The 27,052-nt window shown below is 42.3% G+C and overlaps 1 protein-coding gene across 3 annotated transcripts in view; it reads right to left on the bottom strand.

Annotated features, from left to right (window-relative positions):
- Positions 1-4,194: 4,194 nt before the first annotated feature.
- The window catches only part of LOC115158786 (receptor-type tyrosine-protein phosphatase C-like), a 34,516-nt gene continuing 11,658 nt past the window's right edge, over positions 4,195-27,052 (bottom strand). The window contains exons 6-17 of one of the 3 annotated variants that reach the window (XM_029708104.1): positions 26,852-26,881; positions 26,501-26,737; positions 25,986-26,231; positions 25,664-25,786; positions 24,089-24,211; positions 23,766-23,909; positions 23,423-23,572; positions 22,099-22,310; positions 21,741-21,801; positions 21,362-21,458; positions 4,862-4,943; positions 4,195-4,683 (exon numbers count right to left, since the gene is read on the bottom strand). In XM_029708104.1, the coding sequence (XP_029563964.1) occupies positions 4,660-4,683; positions 4,862-4,943; positions 21,362-21,458; positions 21,741-21,801; positions 22,099-22,310; positions 23,423-23,572; positions 23,766-23,909; positions 24,089-24,211; positions 25,664-25,786; positions 25,986-26,231; positions 26,501-26,737; positions 26,852-26,881 (1,529 nt within the window). In that variant the 3' untranslated portion in view covers positions 4,195-4,659. Of the gene's footprint in view, positions 4,684-4,861; positions 4,944-9,725; positions 9,843-21,361; positions 21,459-21,740; positions 21,802-22,098; positions 22,311-23,422; positions 23,573-23,765; positions 23,910-24,088; positions 24,212-25,663; positions 25,787-25,985; positions 26,232-26,500; positions 26,738-26,851; positions 26,882-27,052 lie in introns of those variants that run through there. The other 2 variants (XM_029708105.1, XM_029708106.1) reach the window with 2 other exon arrangements.

Below are 27,052 nucleotides of genomic sequence, written 5' to 3'. Positions count from 1 at the left end.
AGGTACAAAAGTATCTATATCCACAGTAAAACCAGTCCTATATCGACATAACCTGAAAGGCTGCTCAGCAAGGAAGAAGCCACTGCTCCAAAACCGCCATAAAAAAGCCAGACTACGGTTTGCAACTGCACATGGGGACAAAGATCGTACTTTTTGGAGAAATGTCCTCAGGTCTGATGAAACAAAAATAGAACTGTTTGGCCATAATGACCATCCTTATGTTTGGAGGAAAAAGGGGGGAAGCTTGCAAGCCGAAGAACACCATCCCAACCATGAAGCACGGGGGTGGCCGCATCATGTTGTGGGGGTGCTTTACTGCAGGAAGGACTGGTGCACTTCACAAAATAGATAGCATCATGAAAGAGGAAAATGATGTGTATATATTGAAGCAACATCTCAAGACATCAGTCAGGAAGTTAAAGCTTGGTCGCAAATGGCTCTTCCAAATGGACAATGACCCCAAGCATACTTCCAAAGTTGTGGCAAAATGGCTTAAGGACAACAAAAGTCAAGGTATTGGAGTGGCCATCACAAAGCCCTGACCTCAATCTTATAGAAAATGTGTGGGCAGAACTGAAAAGTGTGTGCAAGCAAGGAGGCCTACAAACCTGACTCAGTTACACCAGCTCTGTCAGGAGGAATGGGCCAAAATTCACCCAACTTATTGTGGGACGCTTGTGGAAGGCTACCCAAAACGTTTGACCCAAGTTAAACAATTTTAACGGCAATGCTACCAAATACTAATCGAGTGTATGTAAACGTCTGAGCCACTGGGAACGTGATGCAAGAAGTAAAATATGAAATAAATCACTCTCTCTACTATTATTCTGACATTTCACATTCTTAAAATAAAGTGGTGATCCTGACCTAAGACAGGGAATTTTTACTCGGATTAAATGTCAGGAATTGTGAACAACTGAGTATAAATGTATTTGGCTAAGGTGTATGTAAACTTCGACTTCAACTGTATGTCTGAGATTATATCTGTATCCATTCATCAACATCAGTAGTGGCTCCCAGGTCTTCTTCACATTTTTGTTTGACATGTTTTGTGTCATCTAGAAAAGCCTCTATCAACCATTGATACAGTTTGGCAATCAACTTTAGAGGTATGTCAAACGGCCTTAAAATAGATTCACAGTGAGAATAAAGTGTTGTATCGAAAACTAGGCAAGTTCATTTACTTCTGTTGAAACGGGACAAAAAGGCTACAAAACATTTCCATACACACAACAGCTTTTAGATGCTGCTACCTGACAGATAGCTAGAGGCTGTGTTGAACTGTGGTAGCTACTAGCTAGTTCATTCTCTTCATACAGAACTTCAGTTGACAGGGGATGAAACATGTCATGCTATGTGTCAGTTACACTACTAGCTCAGCACTGGGAATGTATATTTTTTTCTTCTGTGAAGTTAAACAGCAGTTACCTCGCCAGCCACATAAATCAAATAAAGAGTAGCCAGTTCCTGCTCTGCTTGCTTTTACAACTCAGAGAAAAAGTGCAATACACACAGACAGCAGCTACAGACAGCAGCACCATGCTGGTCCTGTAATAAAAGCTTTGTGTTCCCAACGGGCACAGTTCGTCATAATGATGTCTTTTCCAGACGACGGTCAGATTTTGGTTGATTTTGAAAATGATGTGGACACTTGCTTGTCGAGCAGCTTATTCCAACATCATGGGCATTAACATGGCATTGGTCCCCCCTTTGCTTCTATAACAGCTTCAACTCTTCTGGGAAGGCTTTCCACTAGATGTTGGAACATTGCTGCGGGGACTTTTACATTCTAGCAGACGCTCTTATCCAGAGCAACTTACAGTAGTGAGTGCATACATTTTCATACTGGTCTCCCATGGGAATCAAACCCACAACCCAGGCGTTGCAAGCGCCATGCTCTACCAACTGAGCCACACAAGATTGCTTCCATTCAGCCCAAGAACATTAGTGAGGTTGGACATTGATGTTGGGCGATTAGGCCTGTTAACATTTCCCTTCACTGGAACTAAAGGGCCTAGCCCGAACCATGAAAAACAGCCCCAGACCATTATTCCTCCTCCGCCAAACTTTACAGTTGGCACTATGAATTGGGGCAGGTAACATGTTCCTGGCATCCGCAAAACCCAGATTTGTCCTTCACCCAGATGGTGAAGCGTGATTCATCACTCCAGAGAACGTTTCCACTGCTCCAGTTTGGAACTCGGTAGTGAGTGATCCGACCTGATTAAGACAGCTTATTTCTGACGTCCTTATAACTCAAATCCAACCAAAATATGACCTGTTTAGGACCTCCCAATATTTCTCATGTCATGCATCTCACAGCAGCAATGCTACCAGTTTAAGACATTAAGACACTTAATATTTCACATCTATACTCAGAGGCTAAAATAAATGTTGAGGATGCATGCCAGCAAAGCCACAACACAACACTAAACAATACATTCATTGCACTATAATGGTGACAAACTGTGCCCACAATCTGTTAGGGCCTACATAAAGCTGTCCCAACAGCAGAGTCCCAACAGCAGTCCCAACACCTTACCACTGCTACACCTGGCTATCAGCGGAGCCTTGTCTGGCAGCGAAACAGTTAATTTAGCCTAATTTACTACCTTTTAAAAAAACAATGCTGATATGGCTGACTTGCTTAAATAAATGTGGTTTCTACTGACAATTGAGATGTACAAACTATGGCATAAGGGTGTGACAAGCGGATAAAAGGCAATCCGTAATTTCGATTAAGACATTACTGAGCGAGCTAGGACGGACGTAGTCAATATAACTATTTGTTCAGCACTTTTGAAAAGTACAGCGACAGAATTCAGAACATGGGCTGTTCTTACAGTGTTCTCCCTGTACACCAAGTCAGAACCGTAGGATAAATAAAGGGCGCATATAAGCAGACAATGAAAGCTCTTACAATATTCGATGACTACATTTCTCTAAAACAAGTTATAGGCTACATGTGCACCACCAAGTCAGAACAGTAGGCGAAATTAAGACAGGGAAAATAGACTAAATTATTACGGTGAGGTACATGGGCTACCAACAGCTTATTACACAATATACAATTAGTATTACTTTCTTAGCTACAGTATACATATCTCCCTGGCATATTACATATTTTATGTAGCAGCATACAAGACATTTTTGGACTCACCTTGTTGTGCTGTGCTCACTTAAACAGGAAGGGGGTGCTGCAGTCCTTTGTGGGCAAATTTTTCATCAAACTTTGTCATCAAAGTCTGGCATTCTCTGAATTTATGGTGCATTCAAGACAACTGGGAACTCGGAAAAAAACAAGGGCGAATCATGATGACGTCAGTGATCTTCAGGTCATAGCTCTAGAAAGAGGCCCAAGTACCCGACTTACAATTCCGAGATGGATGACTGTTCAAAACATATTTCCCAGTCTGAGCTCGTTTTTCCCCGAGATTCCCAGTTGTCTTGAACTCATTGAAGATAGATTTCCCAGTTCCGAGTTAACAGTTGTTTTGAACGTGGCAGAACTCATGCTGAATTGACAGCATGGCCAATGTTGAATGTTTATAATTTTAAGCTTGGAAAAGAGACCCTTAAACCCAGAATTGGGACCATGCACCCACTCCACTGAATAGCGGGCTAGTGATTGCTTTGCAATGCTTGCAGTTAGCCACTGATTATTTCCAAACCAGTCATTGTTGAATTAGCGATTTCCAACTTGTTGTGTAATGTTTATGTCAAGGCCGATGAGCACCGATACATTTTATCTATAATTTATCTTCATATGACAAGGATTGAAAAGGATTTGCCAGTAGGTTGTCGACTTGATTCATGATGATGACTGCTAGCCAAGATTTTGAAAGTATGATGTTGACATGATCAGTCCAATCAAAGGTACTGTACATATAATGTGATTTGACATCATTGTATCTGTAGCCAATGACCCTGAACCTTCTTGGACGGGCACTTCTAATGTAACTCTATGGCAGCATCCAAGGGGCTTGAATTTTCCAGCGCTACCCTTAGATTTTACAGTGACTTAGTGTCCCCATGAGTGACAGAACACTGAGCCAATCAAGGTGCAACTAGAGAATATTGCCAACCCCTACGCTCCGTATTTTCCGCCTGCTGCCCCACCACCACAGAAAGCACTGAGCTAGGCTGAAACACCTGCATTTTGGAGCTGCCTTACTCAAGAAAACAAAAAAAGACCATGTTTGTATGCAGCTTTATTAATGAAATGATTTACATTGTTTGCGAACTGAAATGTGACACATATTAATGCCAAAATAACATGCAAAACGAATATTTATGTTATGTTTTTCAGATAAAAATGTGGGACTCAAAAAGGTGGGGCTCTGCTCCACCTGCCCTGAATGACGGGTCGCCACTGTAAAAAAGCATGTCATATCAAGTAACATTTCACCTGGGAAATCCCTCTTTCCCTAAATATAGTGAGCTGTGTATATCAACAAAGTTGCAGCTGATGTGTGAAATACAGTAGACCATCTAGGAAACCATCAAACTAAAATGTGGCCTAATATCATTGGCAAGACAGGATTCCTGCTTTGTCTGTTATCTTCAGCGGCTGCAGCTGTAGAGTTGAGCCGTCCTGGTCTCCGACGCCGCTTTCTCAGGTTCCTGAGGCGTTCCTCAAGGAAACCACTAGAAGTGGCATCATGTAAGGGTGTACCAAGCATCCTTGAACATAAAAGTCTGTGTTATTTTTTTTAAAGACCCCTTTGTGTTCAATATGGCTAGGATTTGGTCAAACCAATCAAAAGCTAATACACCTTCAAGGGCACCATTTCGGTGGAAATAGCAGAGCTCATACATGATAGATAATACAGTGAGTTTCAAAATGAAAATCCTAACTTACAGTTTTTACCAATCTGAATCCTCGAGGCAAGGGAACTGTTCCACTAATGAACATGACAGTTGTCTTTGTCTCAGATGTTATGCTGAAAGAAAAGAGGGTTAAACAGAAAATACAACATTAATCAAAGATGCAATGTTTACAAAACAATCACAGTCACAATTCCTGTCATTAGTACAACAATATTTTGGAGATAAATACACAATGCAGAGACAGAGGACAATACAGTACTAATGATCAAGGGAAATAGTGTTTTTTCTGTAATGGGGGATTAATGCAGAGACATGGGAGGAATCTGTCTCTATATTGAATCTGAAGTAGGATACTTGTTGTTTGGCCATTGGCCCAGTTTTATTGCAAGTTATTCTAATTGGTCAACCACAGGCTAGGGCTGGGTTATAAACTACATCCTGTCCCTTTGTTCACTGGAGAGAATCACAGGAGAGCATCACTGGAGAGAATCACAGGAGAGCATCACTGGAGAGAATCACAGGAGAGCATCACTGGAGAGAATCACAGGAGAGCATCACTGGAGAGAATCACAGGAGAGCATCACTGGAGAGAATCACAGGAGAGCACCACTGGAGAGAATCACAGGAGAGCATCACTGGAGAGAATCACAGGAGAGCATCACTGAGGACAGGGGAGAATGACCATCTACTTCCAAACATGATTTGTCCTATTTGAATAAACCTATTTTCCTCCCCCTGATTTGCTTTGGGGTCTGTATTATTAAAGAATAACATCAACTGCTAACATTTGGTGCCGTGATCCGAATGAATTGATCTCAACAACAACAAGAAAAACGTATCAACTGGGTGTTGATCCAGAAGAAAGAGAGAAGGCTGAGCGCAACCCACTTTGGGGAGACAACTCTTAATCTCCTGATTGATGGCATAAGTGCCGGGTGAGTCTATTTTAAAAGAACCAAATCAGGTTAAAATTAGTGCGTGCAATGAGTGATATGTATCTGTGATGTACAAGGGGTCGATTCCTTTGTTCTACTACAGACTTCCTTTGTTCTCTATGAAAAGGTTTGAGGCCTTTGTCTTTGTTCTCTTTGAAAAGGTTTGAGGCCTTTGTCTTTGTTCTCTATTACAGGGGTTCAAGTCCTCTATTAAAAGGTTAGAATCTTTTCTTTTTGGTGAAACCTTCTTGTTGCATAGAAGTGAATTGCTAGTTGAGTAGCAATTTTTACACGTGTGGTTAATGTAGGCCTTCAAGAAGCTTTTTGAAGTGGACACAAGTTTTTATGGGTAGTCAGGCCCTACAGAAACATATTGGGTTGTAGAAGATTAAAATGGGTTACATTTTTGGGTTAACTAAATATATAAACATACCGATATATATATTAACCAGCTTTTTAAGTTAATATAATGTCATTGTTAAGTGAGAAAACCACTCACTGTCTAGTGATATGAAGAACCATTTCAAAGTAGAGAAGTGTAGGCAAGAGATAAAATAAATATTCCATCATTGTTGACAAAGATGGAATATGGAATCTGTCTGATATACATTTACATTTACATTTAAGTCATTTAGCAGACGCTCTTATCCAGAGCGACTTACAAATTGGTGCATTCACCTTATGATATCCAGTGGAACAACCACTTTACAATAGTACATCTATATCTTTTTCCCCAAAGCTTGGGGAAAAATTCAGAGGATGTCTAACTCGCTGACAAGAACAAGATGGTTTTTAACTGTTTTAGCCAAAGTAAGAAAATGGGATGAGAAATTATTTCTGGAGAATCATGACAGGACATTGAAGAGCGATACAGATAGTTTGAAAGCTCTTGGTGAACAGATCAAAACCTTCAAAGAAGATATTCAACAATTACAGACAAGGGTCGTAAAAACAAACTTGACCCCCATCTGTGGACCATTTGTTCCTTCAATCTATTCTCAGGCAGAGTTGTGCAAGGCAGATCAGGTTTCAAGTATCTGGTCAGCACTGCCTGGCTTTGAATCAACAGATACTGACAGCGGTGACAAACGGATGGTAATAGAGGGGAGGTACGTGAGGCAACGTTGGCTCCCTCTGCTGGGAATACGGGAGCTGGGCACCCCGACACGGACAGCTCTAAGTGGAGGTAATTAGAGGAAAGTGCCAACCAGCCGTGGAGGCTAAATAAAAGGAGCACGGTGGCGCACCGCGAGAGAGAACCGGGAGAGACCGACACCAAGCAAAAGAGAGAAGAAGGACCGAGCTAAACCTAAGTGATTTCGTTGATATATTTATTTTCTGTCTTAGTAAAGTTGTTTTGGTGGACTAAAGCCTCCCTGTCTCTGTGTCAATTTCTGCACGCTCAACCCAACACCCCACGGTTTACCACAATGTTTTCCTTAAGGGTCTGACCAATGGAACCACCAATTGGGGAGAGATAACGAAATGTGTTCAAAATCCGAAAGAACCGTTTGTTGAATTTGAAGAAAGGTTTAGAGCAGAGGTGGTTAGACAGTGGGTTACCTGACTTTGTTTGAAATCTATTTCTTATTGTAACAGCAAGTACAATATGCCCTTTGTGTTTCATAGAAATGGAAGGTGTTTATTAATGTGAATGATTTTATGCTTACTGCTAATGTTTTTTATGTCTATTTTTGTTTTCTATGAAGACAATTTAAGTATATTTCTTTTTAAAAAATGGTCTAGGGGAGTATAAGAATATTTTGGAGATTAATACACAATGCAGAGACAGAGGACGAGAGGTCAATACAGTACTAATGATCAAGGGAAATAGTGTTTTTGCTGTAATGGGGGATTAATGCAGAGACATGGGAGGAATCTGTCTCTATATTGAGTCTGAAATAGGATACTTGTTGTTTGGCCATTGGCCCAGTTTTATTGCAAGTTATTCTAATTGGTTAACCACAGGCTAGGGCTGGGTTATAAACTACATCCTGTCCCTTTGTTCACTGGAGAGAATCACAGGAGAGCATCACTGGAGAGAATCACAGGAGAGCATCACTGGAGAGAATCACAGGAGAGCATCACTGGAGAGAATCACAGGAGAGCATCACTGGAGAGAATCACAGGAGAGCATCACTAGAGAGAATCACAGGAGAGCATCACAGGAGAGCATCACTGGAGAGAATCACAGGAGAGCATCACTGGAGAGAATCACAGGAGAGCATCACTGGAGAGAATCACAGGAGAGAATCACAGGAGAGCATCACTGGAGAGCATCACTGGAGAGAATCACAGGAGAGCATCACTGGAGAGAATCACAGGAGAGCATCACTGGAGAGAATCACAGGAGAGCATCACTGGAGAGAATCACAGGAGAGAATCACAGGAGAGCATCACAGGAGAGCATCACTGGAGAGAATCACAGGAGAGCATCACTGGAGAGAATCACAGGCGAGCATCACTGGAGAGAGTCAAAGGAGAGCATCACTGGAGAGAATCACAGGAGAGAATCACAGGAGAGCATCACTGGAGAGAATCACAGGAGAGCATCACTGGAGAGAATCACAGGAGAGCATCACTGGAGAGAATCACAGAAGAGAATCACAGGAGGGAATCACAGGAGAGCATCACTGGAGAGAATCACAGGAGAGCACCACTGGAGAGAATCACAGGAGAGCATCACTGGAGAGAATCACAGGAGAGCATCACTGGAGAGAATCACAGGAGAGCATCACTGGAGAGAATCACAGGAGAGCATCACTGGCGAGAATCACAGGAGAGCATCACTGGAGAGCATCACAGGAGAGCATCACTGAGGACAGGGGAGAATGACCATCTACTTCCAAACATGATTTGTCCTATTTGAATAAACCTATTTTCCTCCCCCTGATTTGCTTTGGGGTCTGTGTTACTAAAGAATAACATCAACTGCTAACATTAGAACCATTGATAATGTAACTACTGCAGAACACACGTTTCTCCAAACATCTGGATGTGGTGTGAAATCAACACCCTGACCATGGATTATGTCTGCTTGATTGAGATGCATGGGTGGCAGGTAGCCTAGCAGTTAAGACCGTTGGGCCAGTAACCGAAATGTCTCTGGTTTGAATACCCATGCCGACTAGGTGAAAAATCTGTTGATGTGCCCTTGAGCAAGACACTTAACCCTAATTGCTACTGTAAGTCACTATGGATAACAATGTTTGGGCACTGCATCTCAGTGCTAGAAACGTCACTGCAGACCCTGGTTCGATTCCATGCTGTATCACAACCGGCCGTGATTGGGAGTCCCATAGGGCGGTGCACAATTAGCCCAGCGTTGTCAGGGTTAGGGTTTGGCTGGGGTAGACCATCATTGTAAATAAGAATTTGTTCTTAACTGACTTGTCTAGTTAAATAAAGATTAAATAGTCTGCTAAAATGTAATGCAAAGCCCTGCATTGAGGCTGGCCACAATGACCTTTGCCCTCCGGTGTTTGTCTATGTTCAAAACAGTTCCGTTTGAGTCTTACACTTGATCTGCAGCCAATAAGAGAACTGACGAATGATGCCACAACAGGTTCTGCTGGTATATGATGCAGAGCCTTAAAGAAGAATATAAAAAAGTAATCAGTCACTGTTTTCATATAGTCAATCTACGTGATAGATAATACATACAACCTACAACAGCCCTCCTGACAGCATAAGGAAGTTACTGGAAGCCATGTTGAGATGGTGTACTGCACTTAGATGTGTGAAGAGATCTTTACAGTTATCGGCAACTTTTTCTTCTAAAATAAACCCCATCCTTATCTACCATGCATTTACTGTTAACCAATCTTTGTGATGCAGGGCTCTACAGTGCGACCATTTTACTCCCATACTGTATGTGTGAAAAACTGAAAAAGTCAAGTATCAGCAGGTGTGAGTTGTGCTTTACATCAAAAACTTGCTGCCATAGTTATTTTCAAAGTATTTTGTTTTCTGCCGTTTTGTTTCATAGAGGCTAATCACACAAACTTCTATGAGTCCCATAAAGCTCACCTCAAGCAGCAACAGTACTTGGGGGGGCTGTGCGGACTGAGGGAAGCGCTGAAAGAAACATTTTTAGAAGCACACAGGCACAAAAGTTGGTCTATCTTAACCACAAGTCTACTAAAGTGTGACTGTCCTTGTGTTCCTTGGCTATTTACATAATTTTGTTCACACGCTAGTTTGTTTCTCAATGTTAGTTTGAGCTTGCTCAACTCCTAGTGAATAGACACGTCAGAGAATCTCCTCTCTCACAGACAGACGTGTGAGTGCAAGTCCCACCACAGTATTTGAGAAACTTTTTATTCAACAAGTGTTTGTCATTTATTATGATAAACTCACTCTTACTCAAATATTTTCATTGTGCTCCTAAATTTATTTAGGACAACATGTGCTCCTTGTAAAAAATGTCAGCTTAGAGCCCTGTGATGAGGCCACTTTTTGGGAAACAGCGAGGCATTAGTGGATCGATCTAGCATAATGAAAACTAGTGGAAACCCTTCTCTCAGGCCAAACGTGCTGGTTATCAAGTTATCGTGTGAGATAGTGGCCGTTGTTGCCATGAGAAAAGGGTACCCAGTGGAACACAAACAACAATGTAAATACAACCTATATTTATCTGTTTATTTATTCTCGCTTTCATATTTCAACTATTTGCACATTGTTACAACACTGTACATAGCCATTAACATAACATTTCAAATGTCTATATTCTTTTAAAACTTTTTTGAGTGTAATGTTTAGTGATTGTTTATTTCCCCTGTTTATTTCCTTTTAAATATTGTCTATTCAATTTGCTTTGGCAATGTAAACATATGTTTCCCACACCAATAAAGCCCTTTGAATTTCATGTAATTGAATAGTGGGGCAGCTGAGAAAAACAGTTTTTTTGTTGTTGCATTTAGTGATAAAAGCACCAACTTTGGCACAAATGTAGATTCATAGACCCTGAAAATATTTGGATATGGAGCCAACACAGCTTCAGCCCCTGGGGAGCATGGCAGACATTTTTCAAAATGACCACTGATGGTACCATTATGTTACAATTCAAAAGGAGTATTTTAAGATAAAGGCTCCAAATTCAGCACAGAGCTAGATTTATGGACCCTGAAAATACTATATGTATAGACACCACAGATTAGGCCCATGGGGGCCATGGCATCTTACACTTTGGCCACTGTTGGTAATATACGTTACAGTTGTCTTTTTTTAGATAAACGCACCAAATGTGGCACAGAGGTAGATTCAATTACCCTGAAAAGACCCCAATTAGTCAAGATGATATACTGTATGTTATGTACATCTCCTAACATAGCTACGCGCAACGCCGACTGGGGTACGCCAAATAAAAATGTGATTCACATTTTCAAACAGTCCATTTATATTTTCCAACGGGGCTATACATTTGGGTTTTTATAAAGTTCTATATGTAAGATGGCTAAATAAAGAGCAAAATTATAGATTATTATTATATTATTATTTGTGCCCTGGTCCTATAAGAGCTCTTTGTCTCTTCCCACTCTTTGTCTCCTTCTTTTGTTTAATAAATGTATCGTATAGTGTGGCAGGCTTACAATGAAGGCAAAAAACAACATTTGAGAGTGCGCTGACCCTGGTGCTAGAGGGGGTACAGCTGGAGGTTGAATGTTTGAAGGGGTACGCTGACCCTGGTGCTAGAGGGGGTACAGCTGGAGGTTGAATGTTTGAAGGGGTACGGGACTATAAGACATTTGGAAACACTGATCTACACCATACACTTGAATAAAGGTTGTCAGGTCAGGTCCAAGCTGCTAGTAAATTAGCTGGTTTGTTCCAGGGCTTTTAATGCTGTACCTTCTCCTTATGATAAAAACACTCTTCTTTAAAGGGTGTATATTGTCTGTTGCTGTGTTTGGAAGCACTGACCCAATAATTATTATTTTGAATGATGAGGTTGGAGGTCCCTTAGAGTGCAGGAAGTGATGGAACACCTCATAGGAGCTTAACTGCCGTAGTGGACAGTTTGATTCTACAAGTGGACAGAACACTAGTCTGTCTCAGGGCCTTGCCCCCACTCTAGTTGCTTAATGCTGTGGTGGCTCCAAGCAGAGACGGTCTCATTTTTACTGTCTTAGGTACGGCTTGGCTGGGAATCGAAATGAGAACCTTCCAATCTCAAGGCAAACGCTCTAACCAAAAAGCCACTGAGTTGGATATATACTACATGGCCTTTAATTTGTTACATTTGCAGAACATCTGTCACTCCCCTTGGTTCTTTCATTGGGTGTACGACTCTGTTTCATGTCGGTGCGTTGTTTGTGTTTCGTGTTTATTTATTAAAACACTCACTCCCTGTACTTGCTTCCCGACTCTTATCGCACTCGTTACATCATGAAACAGGTTGAAAGTAAAATATTTTGGACCAGGCACAGTTCTGACAAACACAGCTTGAGAGAATTGTCCACAGCAATTGTGAACAATTCCAACTTAATGGCTGTGATATTTTCCCAGTTACAGCTGTATTTAGTTTGAATATGCTCCTGCTATGGGCATTGCAAAGTAGCTTTCGCAGCCATTTGTTTACAAGCTCATGTTACTGGTAGGCTGTGAACCCCAGTCATTAGACCAAAACAAAAATGTTGTATTTGGCCAAGGGTGGTTGTAAGTTGCATGCAGGGCTACTTCATCACTAGAACATTTTAACTCACCTCTGCTACACTTATCCAAAAAAAAAGAAAAAAAAAAAATACTAAAATAAATAAAACAAAAAAAATGTTTGGCCTAAATGACTGCGTTTCCCTCTATAGTTGTAATATCCTGCGTTACTGTCAAACCTTTTGGTTTTCAGGAGATACAGGGCCATAAATATGGGCAAGAAGTGTATTCATTTTAAAAGGCAATTACTTTTTGTAGATTAAAGATTTGTAAAATAGTGGTACAGTCTGCAGCCTTTTAGTAAAATGACTGACACAGGCCCCAGGGGCCAAATCTGTGGGGGTTCCATATCTAAATCTTTTCAGGGAACCTACATTTACCTCTGTGTCAAATTTGGTGTGTTCAGCTCAAAACAGGACAACTGTAAATTGTATTACTGTCTGTGGCCATTCCATAAGATGACCACCACGCCCCTGGGGGGTCCATAAGATGACCACCACGCCCCTGGGGGGTCCATAAGATGACCACCACGCCCCTGGGGGGTCCATAAGATGACCACCACGTCCCTGGGGGGTCTATAAGATGACCACCACGTCCCTGGGGGGTCTATAAGATGACCACCACGTCCTTGGGGGGTCCATAAGATGACCACCACGCCCCTGAAGGGTCCATAAGATGACCACCACGCCCCTGGGGGGGTCCATAAGATGACCACCACGTCCCTGGGGGTCCATAAGATGACCACCACGCCCCTGGGGGGTCCATAAGATGACCACCACGCCCCTGGGGGGTCTATAAGATGACCACCACGCCCCTGGAAGGGTCCATAAGATGACCACCATGCCCCTGGGGGGTCCATAAGATGACCACCACGCCCCTGGGGGGTCCATAAGATGACCACCACGCCCCTGGAAGGGTCCATAAGCCTACCTCTGTTCCAAATTGTACCTCTCTTCTGAATTGTAAGATAATGGTAGGCCAACTGTTGGTGGCCATTTTGAAAAATGGCTGCCACACCCCCCAGGGTCCAAATCTGGAGTGGCTTTATATCTGAATCTTTTCAGGTGGGTAGGTAGCCTAGCAGTTAAGAGCTTTGGGCCAGTAACCAAAAGGTTGCTGGTTTGAATCCCAGAACAGACTATGTGAAAAATCTGTTGATGTGCCCTTGAGCAAAACACTCAACCCTAACTGCTCTGGATAAGAGTTTCTACTAAAATGTCAAGATTTGACAGAAGTCTATCTCTGTGCAAAATGTTTATCACAAAATGCATGATTGTTCTAGATTTTTCAGCTTGATGAGAAGGCCATGCACAGGGCCATGCACAGAGCTTTTTGGGTGCATGTGCTCAAACCAAAAAATGGCACCTCAAAAATAACATTTCCTGCAACTGTGGTCACAGACTTGTTGAGAAAGTATTAGAAACAAAAGGGGAAAGCAGCACAATCTTAACAATTTGAGGAGTAAAGTATTTTGCGAAAGTATTTTGAAACGGAATAAATTCTGCACTCATTAACGATAACCAACACTATATCGAACCGAACTCCAAATGTTGCCTGTCATTACAGCCAAAAAGGGGATGTATTTTCAAAAACGCAAGATAGGCTACAGAAATAAACTGCATTTTACACCTGCATTTGGAGCTGAAGTCATTCACGTTAGCAGCCAATAACAAGTAGGTATACATTATGTCACATCTTGGGAGTCCAGAGCAAGCTAAATCATACAACCGTACAGCCTGCTTGTAGCAGAGGTTGCAGGATCGGATGGAAAGCATGTTCTGTCTGCACCATCACGTTGGAGGGTGTTTTCTATGGTGTTTATTCTATACAAGAGCAAGGTAATGTGGGATTATAAAGTCTTCACTTCAGCATCACTCTGTAGCATGCATACAGTTCCATTCAGTGCATAGTAAGTAATGCCTAACTTGGCTCACTAGTACCCTATAGTATCACACTCAGAAACACATAACAGCAGCGCCATCTATTGGCTTGGCGACGTCTCATAACATCTTCCTTTACCCCACAAATGAAAATAACTCCTATTCGACTCATAAACAGGAGAACTGGGGTTAGACCCTTGCCAGTGAAAACATTACACTGGTAACATATAACTCTGTCTCATTCAAGTACCTTCAATAAGCATCAACTTTAAAGTCAATAAGCAGAATACCTTCTTCCTTCAGGCAGTGGGGCTGCTTCCATATCAGCAGCCTGTTGTTCACCACCTGCTGGGTTGGCGGGTTCGTTCCAGTCATCCTCATCCGTGTTTGTTTGGTGGTCGATCACGGGGGGGATCCTGAGTTGTTCAGTCAGTCAGTTTCTGTTTCTGCTGTATTTTTTACCATTCGCTAGTACTTCATACGACCGGTCACTGAGTTGATCAGTGCATATGCCCAGCGTCCAAGTGCTGACTAGGTTGTTGGAGTGGAGAATAACTCTTACTGTTTGTCCTTGGAGGATGTTGGGCATGTCACATGTGGTGTTTTGCTGTCAGCCCTTGGCCTTGTTTTCTTAGAATTACATTTTGTACCACTTGAGGTTTGAGCAGTTTTTTTCATGGTGGATAGGATCGTACGTGTGTTCGTCTGGACATGAGTCGCTGTACCGGAGAACTGTTAAGTCCCTCTGTTGGAGTATTCGTCCATGCCAACACTGCTTTCCATGGGTCTTCACCATCCATCGCAGCCTTTTTTTAAGAGCGTTTTGGCAATTTTCACTGCTGATTTCGCTTTGCCATTGTCTTGGCTGTGATACAGTGATGACGTTCACATGTTTAAAGTCCCACTCATCAGCACATTTTTGAAAGTCCATTCCGAAGAAGGGGGGGGTGAATTATCAGAAACAACAGTGTGGGTAACGCCATGTCTGCTGAACTGCTTTTATCAGCATTCAGTGATGGTGTCTGATGTGGTGTAAGTAGGTTCGTCGAGCTCCCAGTAGTCAGAGTAATAATCAACCATTATGAGGTAGTTGCTTTTATTGACTGTGAGTGAGTCCATCCCGATCTTTTTTAATACATGTTTTATTTCACCTTTATCTTGATCTTGGACCATGGGAGGGGAGGGATTTGGTGGGGGATGAGTGTCTCCTTGTCTCTTCTGGATGGAGTTGCATGTTGCACATTTGCTGATAAAGATCTTTATGCCCTCTGTAATCCTTGGCCAGAAAACAGCATCACATGCCTTTCTGAGACTGGCCTCTATACATGAGTGGCCAAAGTGTATTTTGTGTAGAAAGTCAGTGTGTAACATGTCAGGGATGAAGACCCTGTTTCCTTTAAATATCAGTCCATTTTCTGTGGTTAGCTCCTCTTTGTACGTCCAGAAATCTTTCAGTGTGACTCACAGCCTGTTTGGTTCCAGGCCAGCCGTTTTTGATTTGTGCGTACAGAGCCTTAAACAGTGGGTCCTGGGAACAGTGTACTTTGATTGACTCCGTTGTCTTAGTTGAAACGTTGACATGATACGTGCCTTCCACCATCGTTACGCGCACCTGCGCCTCATGACAATCACCTGGACTACATCACCTTCCTGATTACCTCCCCTATATCTGTCACTCCCCTTGGTTCTTTCCTCAGGCATTATTGACTCTGTTTCATGTCTGTACGCTTTTTGTGTTTCTTGTTAAGTACTATGTTCTATTTATTATTACATTATCACTCCTGGTATTGCTTCCTGACTCCCAGCGTACACGTTACAAAGATCGTTTCAAGCAGTTTGTGGTCGCTGTGTATTGTGATGAACTCTCTGTCATGCAGATACTGGTCAAACCTGTCACATGCAAAACAATGGAGAGAAATTCTTTCTCAATCTGTGAATATCTTTTTTTGTTCTGTCTGAGTCAATGTTCTGGAGGCAAAGGCAACAGGTTGTCCTTTCTGTAGAAGGGCTGCACCCAAATCTGTCTCACTGGCATCACACTGCGTGTGACTTCATCATTCAGGTCGTAGTATTTGAGCATTGGGTGTTGTGTGACTAACTGTTTATTAGTCTCAACTGACGTCGGTCAATGTACCCATGTTCTGAATGGCTGTTATTTTCTCTGGGTCAGGGCGAAGGCCCTCTGTGGTTTCTTTCTGTTCAGCTTCAGGTTGACATCTCTTGCTCTCTGCAGGAGAGTTGTAAGGTTTCTGTCATGATCTACCATTGCCTCTTTGTGTGTGTCACCACATCCATTGAGTAGAATGTCATCTGCGATCACACTCACTCCTTTAAGTCCCAGTAGTGCTTCACACTGTCTGCGCTGGTAATCCAAATGGCATTCTCAGCCATCTATACCTGCCTACAGGTGTCCAGAAAGTTTTTAGATAGCTGCTCACTTCATCACATTTGACTTGCCAATATCCGTCTTTGGTATCGAGTGCTGAGAATACCTTTGCATTGCATTGAGATAGCTCTGGTAGAATCTCTTCTATTGTGGGCATCTGGACGTGCAATCTCAGTAAGGCATTGTTGAATGCACTGGGGTCCATGCATATTTGTAGTTTATCAGGTTTTTCAATGACAACCATGTTGCTGATCCACGGTATGGGCTCAGTGACTTTCTTGATGTCTGCATTGTCCATTGAATATATGGCCTTTGTGATTATTTCCTTCAATGGAATAGATATCCGTCTTGGTAGCTGCTGCACAGGCCGGGCTGCATTGTCTACTTCTAGGTGTAGCTCTCCAGGAAGGCAGCCAAGCCCACCCAACATGTCCTTGTGTCATGATGACCTCAGTGGATGTGGTGCTTGGGGTGTTGATGTGATGTAACACATGGCTGTGGTTCACACATGTCAGCTGATAGCAGAGGAAGCTGGGATGTCTCCATAACCTGACATTTTTTTCTAAATGTTTTTCCATCATGATCTGCTTTGAGATTGCATTCTCCTGTTGGCTTTGTCAGTGTGTCGTCATATAGCTTGCTGGGTAGGATAACTAAATTGGCGTCTTGCATAACTCGCTTTAGGTCCCCATAGCTTATGACATTCACTGTTGATCCTGTGTCTAGTTGACATTTAATTGTAATTGTCACCGGGCAGGGTTCACACAGCCTGTCCGCAGCTCTGTGGTGTCTGCGCGGCAGGCCTGTAGCCTATAACCCAATGCGGCAAGCCTGTAGCCTATAACCCAATGAGGCAGGCCTGTAGCCTATAACCCAATGAGGCAGGCCTGTAGCCTATAACCCAATGCGGCAGGCCTGTAGCCTATAACCCAATGAGGCAGGCCTGTAGCCTATAACCCGATGAGGCAGGCCTGTAGGCCAATAACCCAATGAGGCAGGCCTGTAGGCCAATAACCCAATGAGGCAGGCCTGTAGGCCTATAACCCAATGAGGCAGGCCTGTAGCCTATAACCCAATGAGGCAGGCCTGTAGCCTATAACCCAATGAGGCAGGCCTGTAGCCTATAACCCAATGCGGCAGGCCTGTAGGCCTATAACCCAATGCGGCAGGTCTGTAGTCTATAACCCAATGAGGCAGGCCTGTAGCCTATGTCCTTGTAACTGGCGTGGAAAGTGGAGGTGGGAGGGAGGATACTGCTTATACTCACAGACATAATATTAACAGTTTTAGAAACTTTAGAGTGTTTTCTGTCCAAATCTACCATTTATATGCATATCCTAACGTCTGGGCCTGAGTAGCAGGCAGTTTACTTTGGGCACACTTTTCATCCGGATGTGAAAATACCGCCCCCTAGCCCGAAGAGGATCGGATGCTTTTTTTCAATTTTCACTTAAAATGACATACCCAAATCTAAAGCAAGGAATGGCCTTGTAGCCCATTCCAGCCTTGTGTAGGTCTACAAGGAGGTGCAGGAGGAGTCAGACAAGGAGGTGCATGAGAGGTCAGCCAAGGAGGTGCAGGAGGAGTCAGCCTCCTCCATCCTTGAGGACCAGCAGGAAGAGTCCTCTTTCTTTGTCAGCTGCCCAGCAAAGGGTTACCTGTCATCAGCATCTGGCTCCAAGGAGCATTCCTCTGAGACGAGGTGCCATACCCTAAAGTATCTAATACAATTTCATATTGCATTCTGTCTCTGCTGTTCATTCAATTAATCCTGTACTCGATTGAAAACCAATTGAGTGAACTGGTCACAATAATTCTGCTGTTCTTTGGGTGAGTTAAAATATTGCGGGATGAGGATGGCTACACTTAAAATAATGTATTGTGTTACGGTGCCTGTGTGCCCTGAGGTCCTCAGCGATGATAGGTGGGATTCAGAGCTGGCCTCACAGAGAGGCTATGGTAAGGGCGAGGGTAGCCAAAGCTTCTCTTCAGCCTTCGCTAGCTGAGGAGCAGTGGAAGAAATGTCAAGCTCCAGCTGGAAGCCAATAAAATGCCTCAGCTTTCAAGGCAGAGACGGCTCACAGTGCCAACATGCACAGCATCCTACTGGCATTGAAGGCCTTGCAGGAGCAGAACACAGCAAAGGAAGCTTCCCTGGATTCCCTGCACCTTAAAGCCGACCAACAATACTCTGAGCTGTTGGAGGAGAAGAGCCAGCACCTCCAGGCTGCCCTTCAGGCTTCCCTCTCTCAGCGGCAAACAGCACTAGAGGAGTGTGCTATTCTGGCTGCGGAGAGGCACTCCAGCATTAAAGAGCTGCAGAAGCTGAAGCTGTGGATGCACAGAAAGCACTAAGTGCCCGGATGGAAGCGAGCCTCCAGAGAGAGTTCCTCCAGAGAGAGAGAGACTCCAGAAAGAGCCTCCAGAGAAAATCAACAGCCCCATGAGCACACTCTGGCCTTGGAGAAGAGCAAGATCTCAGTTCCTTCCTCCAGGCTGAGCGCAGCAGCTATGATAGTCTTGCTATGGAGAGCCAGACCACAGTCACAGAGCTACAGGAGTTGAAGGCCGAACACCGGGCACTGGAGACCGAACACCAATAACTCTTCTCTGTGCCACACCTTGTCAGCCGAACACCAGGAGCTGATCTCAGAGATCCAAGACCTCCAGATCAAGCTCCAGGATACAGCTGGTGAGCATTTGGACCTCCAGTCTGAGCTCAAGACCATTGATAGGGAGCATAACAGCCTCCTATCTCAGCTTCAGGCCTCACTGAAGGATAAATGCTCCAGCTTGGAGTTTCAGCTTCAATCGAACGAACTCAAATCCCAGATCACAGAGGAGCAGACCAGGAACACAAAGCTCCAGAATGACCTGGATTCTGCCCTCACTGAACAGCAGAAGGAGACCAGAGCTGTCTGCTCAGAGCTGGAGCAGGCTGTGGCCAAGGAACTGGCTGAGTCAGAAAAACTCCCAGACCGGTTGAGGGACTTTTACCAGCAGCTTCATGAGCAAACTCTGGCCTGAAGATGAGCAAGATTGCTCAGGAGATCAGTTTCTCACAAGATGCTGAACGCACACGCTCACACGCTCAGAGAGTCTGGCTACGGAGGGCCAGACTACTAATCACAGAGCAACAGGACTTTAAAGCCAAGCACCAAGTGCTGGAGGGTGACCACCAATACCTCCTCTGTAAGCACCACAGTCTTCAGGTTTCCCTCACTGAGCAGCAGAAGCTGCTAGAGGAACACCACCAGCTATCTGCATAGCTACAGGGGTTGAGGGACAGGTTGCTGTCTCTGACCTGCTCCCTGTAGACCGTCTCATCGTCGTCGGTGAACAGGCCTAACACTGTAGTGTCATCTGCAAACATAATGATAGTGTTGGTGTCGTGCGCAGCCATGCAGTCTTGGTTGAACAGGGAGTATAGTAGGGGCTCCCCGTGTTGAGGGTCAGCCTGGTGGATGTGCTGTTGCCTACCTTCACCTGAGGGCGGCCCGTCAGGAAGTCCAGGATCCAGTTGCAGAGGGAGGTGTTTAATCCCAGGGTCCTGAGCTTAGTGATAGGCTTGGAGAGCACTATGGTGTTGAACGCTTAGCTGTAATCAATGAACAGCATGCTCACATAGGTGTTCCTCTTGTTCAGGTGGGATAGGGCAGTGTGGAGTGCAATAGAGATTGCGTCATCTGTGGACCTGTTGGGGTGGTATGCGAATTGGAGTGGGTAAAGAAGGTCTGGGATGATGGTATTGTGAGCCATGACCAGGCTTTCAAAGCATTTCATGGCTAAAGATGTGAGTGCTATGGGGCGATAGTCATATAGACCGGTTACCTTGGCGTTCCTAGGCACAGGGACTATGTTGGTCTGCTTGAAACATGTAGGTATTACAGACTGGGTCAGGGAGAGGAACATGTCAGTGAAGACACTTGCCAGCTGGTGAGCGCATGCTCTCAGTACGCATCCTGGTAATCCGTCTGGCCCTGCGGCCTTGTGAATACTAACCTGTTTGAAGGACTTACTCACATCGGCTACAGAGAGCACGATCACACAGTTGTCCGGAACAGCTGGTATTCAGTGTTGCTAGCTGATATTCAGTGTTGCTAGCCTTGAAGTGAGCATAGAAGGTATTTCACTCATCTGGTAGGCTCGCGTCACTAGACTGCTCACGGCAGGGTTTCCCTTTGTAATCCGTGACAGTTTGCAAACACCTGCCACATCCGACGATCATACGAGCTGGTGTAGTAGAATTCAATCTCAGTCCTGTATTGACGTCTTTCCTGTTTGATGGTGGTCGGATGGTGTAGCGAGATTTCATATAAGCGTCCGGATTAGTGTCTTAAAAGCGTAGATCGAGCCTTTAGCTCAGTGAGGATGTTGCCTGTAGTCCATGGCTTCTGGTTGGGATATGTACACTACACAGCTACCTCTTCAAATACAATCAGAATGTAATCTGAAGCCTACTGTAGCATTTGGAGACTTCCTGTCAGACAGGAACTGACTAAATACTCACTTGGACTTCTTGTACAGTATAATCTACAGCACTAAATAGCCAAACTAGAATGTATCTAACGAAGCTACAACATACACAGCTACCTCTTCAAATACAATCAGAAGGTAATCTGAAGCCTACTGTAACATTTAGAGACTTCCTGCCAGACAGGAACTGACTAAATACTTACTTGGACTTCTTACGCTGCAGGATGATCTTGCAGAAGAGAGCCAGAGACATCAGGACGATGAGGAACACAAGGAACCCAATCACAGCTTTGTCATTGTATGAAAACAGACGAGAAAGGTTTCCCATTACAACATGGTAAAGGGACATTTACTCAACAATTGAATGTCAACACTGAATGCTGTTTAGCCTACCATTAATGTAGGGAGGAGGAGTGATAAACGGCTACTTGGTCATGCAGTTGATCAAAGTCATATTATTTTGTTAATAGGAGTCAGAGAGAAAGGTAATATTCATCCAAATCGTATCATTTTAATCAGTCTGACTTGAGCATATTTATTGCAGGCTTCTGCATAAGATTCTGGAAATGTAAAACTACTTACAGCGAGTAACAATGTGTTTTTCTCTTGGTTTACTCTGATGTTTCCCATTGTGTGTAAAGATCTGAAAGAAGAAGACATTCATATATGATCCATCCACCACAATAGTTCCTGGTCCCCACAAACCCACTGTGTTAACAGGAACGCACAATAATCAAGCCAATAGTCTCTTTAATGATCATCCTGTTCATGTGAACACATTACCTGAGAGACATACTGGAGAAACACCATTTCTACATATTCTGTTGAACTCATCTACGTACAGTACATAGAGCATTTCATTCAGCAGTATCTAACGCCACCATATATTACAGCATAGTCAATACATTAGGATTTACTGTATGAATGTTGAATAACGTACCTGAACTGTATAGTCTGTTAAATAACTGAGGTCCTCAAATGTAAAACTGCAATTTTTATGTTTTTGTGTCTTAGGAAGACCAGACCCAGTGATTGTTGCAATGTACAACCTTTCCTTTCCCCTCCACTTATTTGGCTGTAATGGCGTACATTTAATGATAAAAGCATTATTCTGAGTCCAAGTTACATTCGGGTCGTCCACCATATCAGGCACTGTCGAACACAAACATAGGCCACAGATTACATTATGGTCATCCTGTTCACCAACAGATTGCATGTAGTTATCTCATGTACATATTATACTCCATGACTTTGTCCCAGATCACCGCAACATGTTTAGAGACATAGCTGCCATTTAATACAGTGATTTCTTCAATAACTGCATAGCTGCCATTTAATACAGTGACTTCTTCAATAACTGCATAGCTGCCATTTAATACAGTGACTTCTTCAATAACTGCATAGCTGCCATTTAATACAGTGACTTCTTCAATAACTGCATAGCTGCCATTTAATACAGTGATTTCTTCAATAACTGCATAGCTGCCATTTAATACAGTGACTTCTTCAATAACTGCATAGCTGCCATTTAATGCAGTGACTTCTTCAATAACTGCATAGCTGCCATTTAATACAGTGACTTCTTCAATAACTGCATAGCTGCCATTTAATACAGTGACTTCTTCAATAACTGCATAACTGCCATTTAATGCAGTGATTTCTTCAATAACTGCATAGCTGCTATTTAATACAGTGACTTCTTCAATAACTGCACAGCTGCCATTTAATACAGTGACTTCTTCAATAACTGCATAACGACATTTAATACAGTGACTTCTTCAATAACTGCATAGCTGCCATTTAATACAGTGACTTCTTCAATAACTGCATAGCTGCCATTTAATGCAGTGACTTCTTCAATAACTGCATAGCTACCATTTAATACAGTGACTTCTTCAATAACTGCATAGCTGCTATTTAATGCAGTTACTTCTTCAATAACTGCATAGCTGCCATTTAATACAGTGACTTCTTCAATAACTGCATAGCTACCATTTAATACAGTGACTTCTTCAATAACTGCATAGCTGCCATTTAATGCAGTGATTTCTTCAATAACTACATAGCTGCCATTTAATGCAGTTATTTCTTCAATAACTGCATAGCTGCCATTTAATGCAGTGACTTCTTCAATAACTGCATAGCTGCCATTTAATACAGTGACTTCTTCAATAACTGCATAACAACATTTGTTGCAGTGTCTTTGAAGTTGATGTAGTTCTTAACGTCTATGAATGACATGAAATACAGTATGATGCACCTACCTCCAGTAGCAGTCTGGATTGATGGTAGTACTTTTTTAGGTATGTTGATGGTTGTCTCCTTGTACTTTACTGGCTGTATAGAGCAGGCATAATTTGTGTACGCATCCAGGCCATTGATGACACATTTCTTTGTTTTAGATTTGCTGCAAACTGAAACGGAAAGAAGAGATGAATAAAGCGTAGAATTAACTATCTTATTTACTATCTCTACTAATGTTTCATATACACGTGTATATATAATTAACAGAAAATTAAGAAAAAGAGAAATGAAGAATTATCAATTTAATGTTGGGGTAGAATATTTGTTTTGGTCATAGACAGGAATTTAGATTGTGTATCTTACCAGGTTTATTACTTGTACTATTTTCACAGCAGCAGTTGTATGTGAGGTGCTGAAGGTCAGAGGGTCGGCACTTAACAGAGGATATCTCCCATTCCAGACTGATGGAGATATTTGTGGATTCCTTCTTAGCTTTTATGACCACATCTGTAGGATACAACAGTAGGAATTACACCAATAAGCAAACTGAAGTGATATTCAACAGCACCAAATTGTTGTGTGTGGCTGCTATTTTATTTTTTAAAGATTTTAACATGCCATTTGAGAACATACTAGCAGTAGTAGGACTGTAAAATAAAGGACTACCAAATCAATGTTGAACTTACCACACTCAATCCTAAATGAAGTGGTATTTTCAATTGTTCTATTGGCGTGGTTAATACGCCCGGTACAAGTGTAGTTTGTGAAGGGTTCCAACTCAGATGTTTTCAAAATGTTGTTCTTTTGTTCTGATGGAGGGAAATGAGAAACGGATACGTTTTAATCATCCATTTTGTAGAACTGTCCAGTACAGTATAAATCTATTCTATATAAAATATGAAATAAATAGTATCTTATCACATATATTAATGAGGATGAGTTATTTATTCCCGTGCCCCCTCAGCACAGAAGGACATTCATAACCTTCAGTGTGGTTTTGATTCAGTCCCTTACTGATCTTAAATTAGTGGTAAATGTTAACAAAACCAAGTTTATGTTGTTCTCTAGGTGTTATAAAATGTATCCTAAAGACCTGCTTAGCCCAAATTGAGCAAGTACCCCCCCAATTTTGGGACTTTATATAGACAGGTGTGCGCCTTTCCAAGTCATTGTCCAACCCATTGAATTTACATTTACATGTTAGTCATTTAGCAGACGCTCTTATCCAGAGTGACTTACAGTAGTGAATGCATACGTTTCATTTAATTTCATGCATTTTTTTTTTCTTCTACCAACTGAGCCACAGGGAAGGCCCCACATGTGGACTCCAATCAAGTTGTAGAAACATCTCAAGGATGATCAGTGGAAACAGGATGCACTTGAGCTGAATTCTCATAGCAAAGGGGCTGAACACTTATGTAAATAAAGTATTTCTGTTTTTTATTTTTAATACATTTGCAAAAATGTCTAAAAAATAGTTTTTGCTTTGTCATTATGGGGCATTGTGTGTAGATTGCTGAGTTTTTTACATTTTATTTAATCCATTTTAGAACAAGGCTGTAATATAACAAAATGTGGAAAAAGTCAAGGGGTCTGAATACTTTCCGAAGTCACTGTACATGCAGCAGCCTTTGTTTAAAAACATTTCGATTCACTGAGCCCTGCGTTTTATCACTGGATAAAAGTTTTGTACACATCATTGCCTTTTATACAGTTCTGTTGGCTGGGAGTCTCTGACTACCAGAAAGGCCTAACATTGGCTACTATTTGTATATAAAGCACTTCTCCAGAAACTCCTATACTACCTCACCTTACTTCTTAATTGGAAATCCAGTAATTATCAGACTCAAGGTCAAGACTGGCTGGTTCTAGAGGTTCCACGGGTCTCCTCTGAGTTGGGGAAGACTGCATTTAGTTACAGTGCCCCTTGCTGCTGGAATGACCTACAGGTCACTTTAAAACTTGATTCTCTGGTCTCAAAAGGTCAGTTTAGAACTCTAACGAGGAACGTGTTAAATGAGGATTGGATCTGTTTTGATTGATGTATATCTTGTGTCTATTGTTCCCTTTTTAATGGAATGTAATTGATTTGTAATGTTGTAATTGGAATTTTGTACAATTGTATTGAAATTATCATGCTTGAGTTATTGTTCTCAGGGCACCAAGTGGAAATTGGTTACCCTGGTTAAATAAAAATAAAACACAAAGGTAGATAAATCTGAAAAACATTATTGTGTTATGAAGTATGTTTCTCTGCTTACCCTTGCAGGTGTAATTAATGGCTAGAGTCCCATTACATTTCATTGGCTCATTTTCCCACTTTATTTCTGCAGGAAGTCGTTCAGGCGGTACCAGGACAATTTTTTGGGCATGTAGGAAACTTTCTGTTAGAGAAATTAAACAATGAAACTTAATGATCTGAAAGCAATAATAGTAACTTTATGGTTATGTAAAACTTTAAGAGGTACATTAACTTGATCAAATAGAACATTGACAAAACTTTCTTTTGTATGGTCTTTCTTTTCCCTCATGGCACCACAGTTTGTAACTGGGCCTGAATGCAACATAACAGAATCAACCTACCGACGGGGATGAGTTTTGTTTTGGTAAAGTTGGCACACGTCTCTGGAGCAAAGTTTCTATTGACTTCTGAGCAGAAGTCGTCCGGTCTTAGCTCAAAACATAGCTTATTGGACCTGTTTCTGCATGTGTGGGATCTCATTTGGGATTTCTCAACGCTCATCGGAATTGCTTCACTGATATCCCAGTCACTCAAATAGCAAATAGACCCTGGTATGCAGTCAATGTCTTCCACAATGTCGTCTTCTTCTGCAAAGGAGTAAGCATCAGAGCTATATGTAGAGGTGTAATCGTTCTACATCCACCAATAGGACGACAGTTATCTCCAGTCATAAACCTTCTAAGCGGTTGTCTAAACTAATAGTAATCCTTTGGAATTTCAATTGTGGTTCTTTCTCATGATTGACAGTCTTGAATCCAAGGAGCACCTTTTTTAAATATTTACTCTCTAACATATGACATTGCGTGATTCCTGATGTATCATTCAAACAGTGTAATGCTCAGTATGTTTGACATACCCAATTTCCAAGTGGTCAGAGTTCTGTTTCCTTCGAGTTCACATGCAGGCTGAATCTCCATCAATGTGTAGATACTGCAAGGCTTCAATGACTTCACCTCTCTAGTGGGGTTCACCAGTTGACGCCAAACAGGGGTTTGTCGTGTTTCATCCTGGTACGATATGTTGTATGTGTCGTTGGTTGAGGGGATTAAATCAATCTGAAAGCCATATTTAACAGGCTTGACCGTGTATGTACCTATAAGATTAAATGAAAAGATTGATCATTATTTATTTATTTATCACTTCAGGTGAACTATCCCTATCATGCATAGTCTTAGATTGCATCTCAAACCGAAGAATTGGAACTCACACTTTGGTGGTGTTGGTTTAGTCTGGCTGCCTGAAAGATGGAACAGACAGGTGAGAATCCATGAGAACAACGTTACATTACAACATCACAACATTCCATTACAACATCACAACAATCCATTACAACATCACAACAATCCATTACAACATCACAACATTCCATTACAACATCACAACAGTAGGAGAAACATAATCTACTGTC

Source organism: Salmo trutta, chromosome 22, assembly GCF_901001165.1.
Source record: "Salmo trutta chromosome 22, fSalTru1.1, whole genome shotgun sequence".
Taxonomy (NCBI): domain Eukaryota; kingdom Metazoa; phylum Chordata; class Actinopteri; order Salmoniformes; family Salmonidae; genus Salmo; species Salmo trutta.
The sequence above is the reverse complement of the archived record's forward strand: the minus strand, read 5'-3'. Positions and strand labels throughout refer to the sequence as shown.